The 9335-nt window shown below is 41.3% G+C and overlaps 1 protein-coding gene across 1 annotated transcript; it reads right to left on the reverse strand.

Moving 5' to 3' along the window:
• Nucleotides 1-6342: 6342 nt before the first annotated feature.
• Nucleotides 6343-9029, reverse strand: LOC148027721 (uncharacterized). Its single transcript, XM_087689418.1, has 2 exons — nt 8670-9029; nt 6343-8586 (listed from the first exon to the last, which is right to left on the reverse strand). Exon 2 carries the CDS (start codon nt 8324-8326, stop codon nt 7778-7780), a length of 549 nt encoding a protein of 182 aa, XP_087545544.1. The 5' UTR covers nt 8327-8586; nt 8670-9029; the 3' UTR covers nt 6343-7777.
• Between the last annotated feature and the right edge of the window lie 306 nt (nt 9030-9335).

The following is a 9335-nucleotide window of genomic DNA, read 5'->3' on the forward strand; positions in this document are numbered from 1 at the left end:
TGACCATCCTACTGTTCCTCGTGATTTGAGAAAAGTTCCCGGCCAACCGGGACCACCCAACCGTGGGACGGACCCATGGCCCATCCTCCGCACTTTCCTCGGTTTGTTTTAGTTATGTAATTATCTAGCACATTAGTTGGACATGTAACACCTAGCTTCTTTAATTAATCTGCTAAGCACTGGTTCTTTCACGTAATCTTATCACATGACATAGAAAAACAATATCATACAAGTTCTTTATTAACATATCATCATATTTATCTTTGAAATACAAAAGTTCTGCCCGTAGGCTTATCCACAATCCGCCCGAAGGCTATCCAGCAATCCACAGGGATCACTATTCCAAGTTTCTGCCCGTAGACTAGTATGCGGGCCTCGAGATCCAATCCCGAGTCACATTAGCATCTTGTGCAGTACCTGGAAGGCGAGGGATTTATGGACAGAGCCCCCCCTCGCACCCAAGCGTCCTCTTGCTCCAAGTAGCGCTCAACGGAGAGACCTCTTGCGGTGGGTTCGGTCCACGTTCCTGGGGCAGTCAACAACCCCCTTGGTTAGGGTAAGGCAGGCAGTCGGGGGTAACTGAAGCTGCCACTCCCTTCAGGCCTTCAACCTGAAGTATAGATACTTATTTATTTTGTAATTCATTGGTCAAACAAGTCAAACAGTGCTCTAAAATCTCTAGCAAGCACAAACATTTCCATTGATCAATTTTGTTGTTGGCAAACTGCTAAGGAAGAAGTCTTTCCTTTCGAATGCATCCAGCACTCGATCTGGGGTGTCTTGCAACTTGGCAAGATTTCTTATATTCTGGGTTAGGGTGTACCCTATTAATCCAACTTGGTCAAACCCTGAAGTTCATTGGATATTTCAGTTTCCGGTTTTTAACCTTCCTTACATGGAAGGATATCAAAGTACACATTCTTTTGCAAGAAAACTTGCGTAAGGATCCGCCATCCTTATTGAGGGTATTTAACCTTTCTTCTTGTGAATCAATCACAAGACCATATGACTTCGTACTTGCCGTGCAAGTCCTGCATCGTACTATGCGATGAAACAATCCATTTCAGGACCTAGGGTTTCCTAGCTTTTATTATTTCCTTTAAGAAACTCAGGAACAAACCCTAGTTCTTTTACGTTTACGATTTACTGACCCTACAATCAGGAAATGTGGGCAAGTATTTAAGGTATAAACGTTTCTTGAATTTTAAATCATTCCCAATGAATATTTCGCAGCATAGGTATTTCTAAGTTTATATTAATTTGGTTAACTTTTAGAAGGTAATATCGAGATCACCTCCACATGAATTGTTATCTATGTGTCAATTGATTTTTCAATCCTAAGCTTTATTGATTTGAGGTTAGGTAAATTCAATTAATCTTCCTTTTTCCTTGTGAACAAAACTCATGCCAAATAAGCAATCTTTTCTTTGCTAAGTTATGCAGTTAGCAATGATAACTTCCTAGAGTTTAAGAAACGTAAGAAACCTTTCATGATTCACACTTCCATGATGACTCGTTATAAAAAAAAATAGGGGTTAATAGTGCAAGATGCAGTTTTATATCTTCCAGACTTAACCGAAGTATACTACTTTAGTGGGTAAATAATCTTGCTCATAATTCGTTTCAATGCATAATACTTTTTGAAGGAAAACTATGTTTATACTTTTTTTTTTCGCATGTTTAATTAAACTAAATTCCTTCATCATAAATAACTAGGACAAAATATATATTATCCCTAACAATTCATCTTGCACGATTGAATTAAAACTGATATAAAATTAAGAAGGAAAAACCTGGTTTTGGGGTGAGATATCCACATGGATACCGGGAGATGACCCTCCCACAACTACTCCTTGAACTTTCTTAGGAGGCATCACAGTTGTAGTCCTTCGAATGTGGAAGCAGCTTTACACTCCTTTTCAGAATTCCACCGTCGCTCCCTTGCACGTCACTACTCTTCTTTTCTTTTTCGAGTAGGGGAGCACCCAAGTCCAAGGGGTATTTTGGAAAGGCATGGAACACTTAAGGGTCTAGCCACGAGGAGGGGTAATAAGACCTTTAAGGTCTTAGTTTCTTTTGGGGGAAAAGGTTTACAAAGCCTAAAGAAAAGGCTCTATAGGGTATATACATGGTGAAAAGGGTGTGTGTGAGTGTGGTTTCAAAAGCATATGAAGGGGGCCTTGGGAGATCTTTGGACATGGGAGTGAGAGGGTATAGGAAGGGGGATCTTGAAGGGATTTTTGGACACGGGGGGTAAGTTCCAAGCCAAGGGGAAAGGTGAAGGGTGAAAGGGGGTTTCAAAAAGCACAAGAAGGGGGGCTTATGAACTCAAGCATGGGGGAAAGGTAATAAGACTTTTTAAGCCTTAATTCTTTTTGGGGGGGTTCCATCCATGGGAAGGGGGCTTAAGGGGGAAAGGGCTGAAGGCTTTAAGCATGGAGGGAAAAAAAAAAGACTTATAAAGGCTTAATGACTTTTAACACGGGGGTTAAAGGTGTAAGAATCACCTGTGAGGGGATTAAATCCCGAGGGGGGGGTTAAAAAGGTTATAAGAACCTTCAAGAAGAAGGCTTCATGAAGCCACAGGAAGGGGGGCTTAGCTTTTCCCCTTAGAAGCTTCCAAGAAGCTTCTTGGAAGCTTCTGGGGTTTTAGAGCCACGTGGGGAGAAAAACAAGGGGATGATTATTGGAGAATTGATGGTGGCCACCAGGAGACAGATCGATTCAGCGTCTCGGGACGGCGTACAGGCTTCAGGCGGTGGCGCTGGCGCACTCCTCACGTAGAGATTTCCTCCATCATTCCTCCTCTCCGGCAGCTTTCCGACTACCCAGCTCCCCTCCCTTACGGCCAGTAGGATTATGCTTCTCCCTCATGAATCTCAGCTCCTTTCCTCACATGCTTTCGACAGCCTGTGGCAGCTGTACTTTCCCACTTCTTCCCTTTCAGTGCGTGATGGCTCTTGCCTCTCCACCACTCTTATCTAGCGGCGTTCAATTATCACCTTCCTCCTCCAGCTCGGCAGCAACACGAGGTTTGCAACAGAGTGATGGCTCCTTTCTCTCCTCTCATGACCACCTCCAATCCTTCCCTTCCCCACAGGGGGTTTATATGGGAGAGGGAGAGGTACCTCCCCTCCCCCACGCGATTCGTGCATGGGTTTCATCCCCTCTACAGCATCCAGCAAGGATGCTCAGTCATCCTTGCTATTCCCCTCCCCTCCAGCATGACAGTCGACTAGGGGAAAGGGGGGAAATAATAATAATAAAATTTCCATTATTCCTATAGTTTATCCTTTTGGCCTCCTAAGAGGAGGTTCCCACGTAACTAAACGGGTTTTTTTTTTCTTTTAACTCGTTTATGCAAGTGGAGATCACCTTAAAATGGATATGGAGGAAAAGAATATACAATGGAATATGAATAGAATCAAAAGAGGGCTTTGCTCCCAAAGTTGAGAGAGAGAGAGAGAGAGAGTGTGTGTGTGTGTGGGATTTGGAAGGAAAATCCTTTCCCAAATGAAGTATACATGAAATTTAGAATCAATTCTATACTAAACGGATATAACAAATGCCCACTACAAAAATTTAGAAACATTTCAAGGATGGAAACAATAAATATCTCATTTTGTTGATCACGAGAGAACTAATGTGGTTACTATATAGATTTCGATTGATAGCAACATATCAAAGGATAGCATCATTATGAACTATATATTGAAGTCTTTTTAAAAGCGAAGAGAACTTGTGCAAAAAAGTCCAAGATGGTCATTTTGTGTGCCATATGCCCTCGTGCTTTATCATTCCTGGGGTCACGTGTAGCATCTTAAGATGCTAATATGTGATTGTTGTTTATTATGCTAGTAAGCTTTCTAGGCGCTTTAACTTGATTATCCGTTGATGTCATCATTCCACTAATGTACTATAGCACTACTTGCAATGCTTACCACATAGCAAGCTCTATGCATAGGGTGGAAAGAACCTTAGATCACATGATATGCTCTATTCAACATGCTAGGAACCCTTAAATGGTATTCCATGGTGATAATTCGCCACCATTGTAGGTGTAGAGCTACACGTGCCATTAGACACATACACAATAAACAAAACCATAATTCAAAACTACATTGACAAAATAAAGAATCAATGAAGATAAAAGCTACTTTAGAAAGTGAGGAAGAAGCATATTAGAAAGGGGTCTATACCAATGTGGCCGATTGGTCCCTTGTCCTTTAATATTTTGTACTCTCTTCCTTGTCCTTTAACTTTTGTACTTCCCTGCGTTGCACCCTTTGCTGGTTAGGAGGATAGTTGTCTTTTAGCAAATTCTACTCCCCTTTATTTTTTACAAGGGTAATATGATAGTCTTCCTTTAGCATATTGCACTCCCTCATACTCGTACCTTTTTGTACTCATTTCCGCTCTACCTTTTAACATGCCTTGATGAGATATGTAAACAAACGTCATTTCTCACCTCATTTCTATATTTACAACGTCAACTTTATCTATTTGAGTAATTGGGATGTCTTGGTAGACATGCAAAGTGTTGCATCTTTTGTGGCCCAAATTAGAGTGAGTTCTCTTAAATCAATCACTTCTCTAAAATTAATGCACTAAGTGATATTGTGGTTATGTTATTGTATCATTAATGGCATAAGAAACAACTGCTAGATCTGTTATATCAATGTAGTTGTTTTCTACCGTATCAAGGGAACTTGACAAATGGTGTTGCCACGTCTTAAACTAGGCTTTGTGGGAGTCTTGCAAGTAAGGTGGACATGATGTGGCATGCTCTTTTGCCTCCTTACTTGCTAAAAATATGGCTATCTCCAGTTTGATATCATTAAGTTTGTACTCTCGTCCACTCTACTTTGAGCAAGCTATTAGGATGGTTGTCCTTTCGCATGTTGTACCCCACTTGGCTCTACTTTTTTGCCAAGTTAATAAGTAGTTAGTCCTTTAGTGTATTATTCCACCCTGTTCGACTTATTGTACTCCCCTCCACTCAACTTTTAAACATGCCTTGATGAGACATGTAAACAAATGCCATTGCTCACCTCATTCTCCATGTTTACAAGATTAGCTTTTGCTATTTTAGTAATTGCAATGCCTTGGGAGACATGTGAGGTGTTTCATCATCCATGGTCAAAGTTGGAGTTGTTCTCTAAAACTACCAACTATGTTGATATGGTGATCACATGACATATTTTATGGGAATAGATATTTTACTATGTCTCATGGGGTGTGGGGTGTAGGGTTTGAACTCATGCGCATGAATAACTCAACCCACACTCAAACCACTAGATGCCACCACCCTATTGGTGTAATTACATTACATATGATTATTGAGATAGCAAATAATTGCTAGATTCATTGTGGCAATAGTTGCTAGATCCACTCTAACAATACTTTTGTTGAGTATATTAGGTGAGCTTGATAAAGGGAAGTGAAGCTTGATAAAGGGTAATAGGACAAGGTAAATTGTACTCCCCTTCACTCTATATTTTTTAATAGGGTAATAGGATTGTCATCCTTTAGCATATTGTACTCTCTCTACTCTAGCCACTAGTGATTGTTGTACTCCCCTCCACTCTACTTTTTAACATGCCTTGATTAGACATGTCAATAGATGTCATCTCAACACCTCAAATGTCTTGGGAGACATGCAAAGTGTTGCATCTTCCATGGCGAAATTTGGAATTAGTCCTTAGAAAACTTCTCTGAAATTAACCACTAAGTCGTTAAAGTCATGATGTCTAATTGCATAGCAATTGCTTGATCCACTATAACAATATAGTTGGGGACTTGACAAAGGGTGATGCTTTGCGTAGCTTAGACTATGCTTTGTGAAAGTCTTACAAGTAAGGTGGACATGGTGTGGCATGTTGTTTTGCCTCCTTACTTGCTAAAAATGTGGTTGCCTTTAGTTTGATATCAGTATGATTGTACTCACCTTCAAACTACTTTCTATCAAGCTATCTCGATGGTTGTCCTTAAGCAAATTGTACCCTATCTAGTTTTTCACCAAGGTAGTATGAAGGTTTTCCTTTAGTGTAGGATAAGGAGGCCAAGTATAGAACACTTTAGGAAAAAAAAAGTATTAATTTGTAGGGGGGATTTCACATTTTGCAGTGCTTTTGAAATTTGAATATATGAGCATGTAGGGGATGCCAAGACGAAACGAATGAGTGTAATATTCAATCCTTTATTTTTAATATATTTCATGCAATCAAAAAAACAAATTTCAAAGATAAGGGCACACTTGAGATCCAATAATGTAACACTTTTTGATAAATTAAAGAATGATACCTAAGCAAGATTCTCAGCATATTCCTTCTTTTTTCTCACATCACTAGCCCCAAAGTATTTGCCTTTTGGCATTTGTTGCATAGTTGGTCCCCTTACCGTATTGATACTCCCCCTACTCTACTTAATGCACTATCCTCCACTCTATTTTTAAACATGTTTAATGAGACATGTAACAAAATGTCATTGCTCACATCCTCTTCCATTTTTACAAGTTTAGCTTTTGTTGTTTTGGTAATCGGAATGCCTTGGGAGACATGCAAAGAGTTGTATCCTTTGTGGTCAAAGTTGGAGTTTTCCCTCTAAAAGTAGTAGCTATGGTCTAATGGTTGATACCCTAAGAATGCGCTTGCCATGATGATAGATGCTATGGTGTCCTTGAAGTGAACATGGCTCAAAGTGGCAATAGAGTACTTGTTGTGAGTCTGTTACAAAAGCACCACGCATTTGTTAAAATGCTCTCTTCATGCTTCCCAAGGCCATAACTCTACCTTAGAGCTTACATTTTCTAGAATGACAACGAAAGATTCTTGAGTCTATCCCCAATGTTGGGAAGAAGTTGATTAATGTTGTGTTGAGGAAAGCAAATGCTCTTTATCTTTATAGGTTGTGATAGCTTATTAAGCTATGAGATATCAACTTTAGAGATTGGATTGAGAAAGATGGCTATTTTTCTCCAAAGCATCCTGCCCCCTTGTGTCATCTCATCCCAAGGTATGATCAGGAATCAACAACATAGCTCATCATGAGGCTTCTTTAGGGTTGAAAGTGCTTAGTTGCTTCTTATGCTAATGCATGGTTAGGTATTCATAAGCATGGTCACATGTTGTAGGATCCTCTCAAGGATCCAAACTACAATGCATTCAATGCTTCCAAGGTATGGTCAAGTACTAGCAGCAACAAGTCATGAGCATCCAACCCTTCCAAGGTAGGGTCATGTAGTAGAAACAACAACTCATGAGCATCTAACCCTTCCAAGGGTCTAAACTTTGAAGTATCTAACCCTTCCAAGATAGGGCGATCTAGTAGCAGCAACAACTCGTGAGCATCAAACCCAACTCATGCAAGAGTTGAGACTTTGTAGCATCCAAGTTTTCCAATGTATGCCTATGAGTTTGCATTAGGGTTCAAGTGTCCTTAGGTAGTGGTAACCTTTCCCAGTAGGGTTCAACGGTCCAAATGCATCCAAGCTCTTTGATGATGCAGGCGGCTACAACTGATAGTAGCTTCATTGCTGCAATTATACATACACTTGTGAAGGGCAGCCATGGGAGACGAGCTAACGCTCACATTGTTCTTTTGATGCTTCATAGGTAGATGTATGCATGTTCTCCCAACGGATTACTCATGATTGATACTCGAGCCAGGCTAATATGTGCTTTCCTCTGGTATGGAATGCCCTCCTGCTAGGATGCGGTGACAGGAAAAAACTCTCACTGGAGGTCTCTAGCTTCGGCGCCCATGACCACGTTCTCATTCAAATGTTATTGCCCGATCCGCGAGATCCAGATGCTGCAGGAATCATGGAATCAGGCGCCTGACTAGGATCTGGTGCATGATCATCATCATCCTCATCTACATCTTGCACCAGTGTAGTCAACCTGCTCTGTCGGTAAAATGCAGCCTTGGGGCCTCTGCTCTTTTTGGCACTACTAGCTGGAGAAGCATCTTGATGGTTGTTGTGGGACAGGGCAGAAACGAAGCAGGTCATCTCCTCCTGTGATATTCTTGTGCTCATCCTGTGCATGGGCAGAAGAAGGTAAGCATGGCAGGACTTCAAGTCTGTATCTGCCGAGAGTGGTGAAGGCCGATGTTTCCCCTTCTCGAGCTCGACCACGAAATGGTCAGGAAAATCCAGCATCAGCTCAGCTGCCTTCAGTGATTGCTCCTCGCAGAATTCAGAGATCCGGCCATTGGACCAGTGCAGCACTTCGATAGACAATGCAGGAGAAGGTGTAAAAGGAGGCATCTTGTTTTTGTGATCATGAGCTGGACAGGCAAGGCCAATGTGCATGCAGTTGCCCATAGCTTTTGGAAGGTTGATATGGTGTAAATTATGGAGTAGCTTGGTAAGTCTAGCTTGGTTACTGTCTGTGGTGAATCTCTGATCTCATATGTTGTGAATCTACATATATAGATGCTGGAAGCAGGATCTGGCCAGACGCCTTGATCTTGCAAGAGGATATAGTGCAGACAATGATAGGTGTGCCACTGTATTTATGAACAGACAGCAAGGTAATGGTAGAAAAGGGAGAACCCAGATATGGTGCCCGGCAGGTGAAAGGGCTTCAAGAAAGAAGGGATGAGAGAGTTGACTCACAGAAAGAAAAAGTTCTCCCTTTTACTGAATGCAAAACTTACAAGCTTACCTTGTTTGCTGCTGCACAAGATGACGTAGAAATCAACTAACTGTTATGTGCAGCCAGGCTAAAGGGTTGCAATTGCAGTCTACCATGATAGGAGTCCTGCCATTACGGGTGTCCGCGTCCTGCAAGTGAAAGATAACTGCAACTATGGTGATTTTTCACTGTTCTCTCATGGACCTTCACCAAGGGGATCATCAGTGATCACATATTTTTCCTTCAAAAAGTTGAAGAAATGAAAAAAGGTGCAACCTCTGCAGTTGTGTGGTCCTGCATGAATCTAAACACATATTGTAGGAGATTTTTCATTCAATACCTTGTGAAAATCCTATGGTGAGATTTACCTAGATAGCAGATGAGAAGATCCCACCCTCCTTTTGTCTTAAGGAAAACAAATGGATGAAATATTGTGCCATGATGGTCCTACTTGCAGGCATGGGTGGGGCCTTGTGGACCCAAGAGCATGGCAAATTTTGAAAGTGATGTGTATGGAGATTTTGAGTCGAAACCAGCGTTTTTATTGAACCATACATGAGTCCTCCTCATTGTACTTTCCTTCATACACCATTCCGAGAAGGCTTTTCCAAAACTCAAGCTGGCCTGATGTTCTGTGGCCTGTCCTTTCCCAAACCCTGGTTGAAATGTGAAAGAGCTTTACAAAGGATGGGATGT

Source organism: Lygodium microphyllum, chromosome 12, assembly GCF_053477565.2.
Source record: "Lygodium microphyllum isolate KBCC chromosome 12, Lygodium_microphyllum_v1.1.10, whole genome shotgun sequence".
In the NCBI taxonomy this organism is placed as follows: domain Eukaryota; kingdom Viridiplantae; phylum Streptophyta; class Polypodiopsida; order Schizaeales; family Lygodiaceae; genus Lygodium; species Lygodium microphyllum.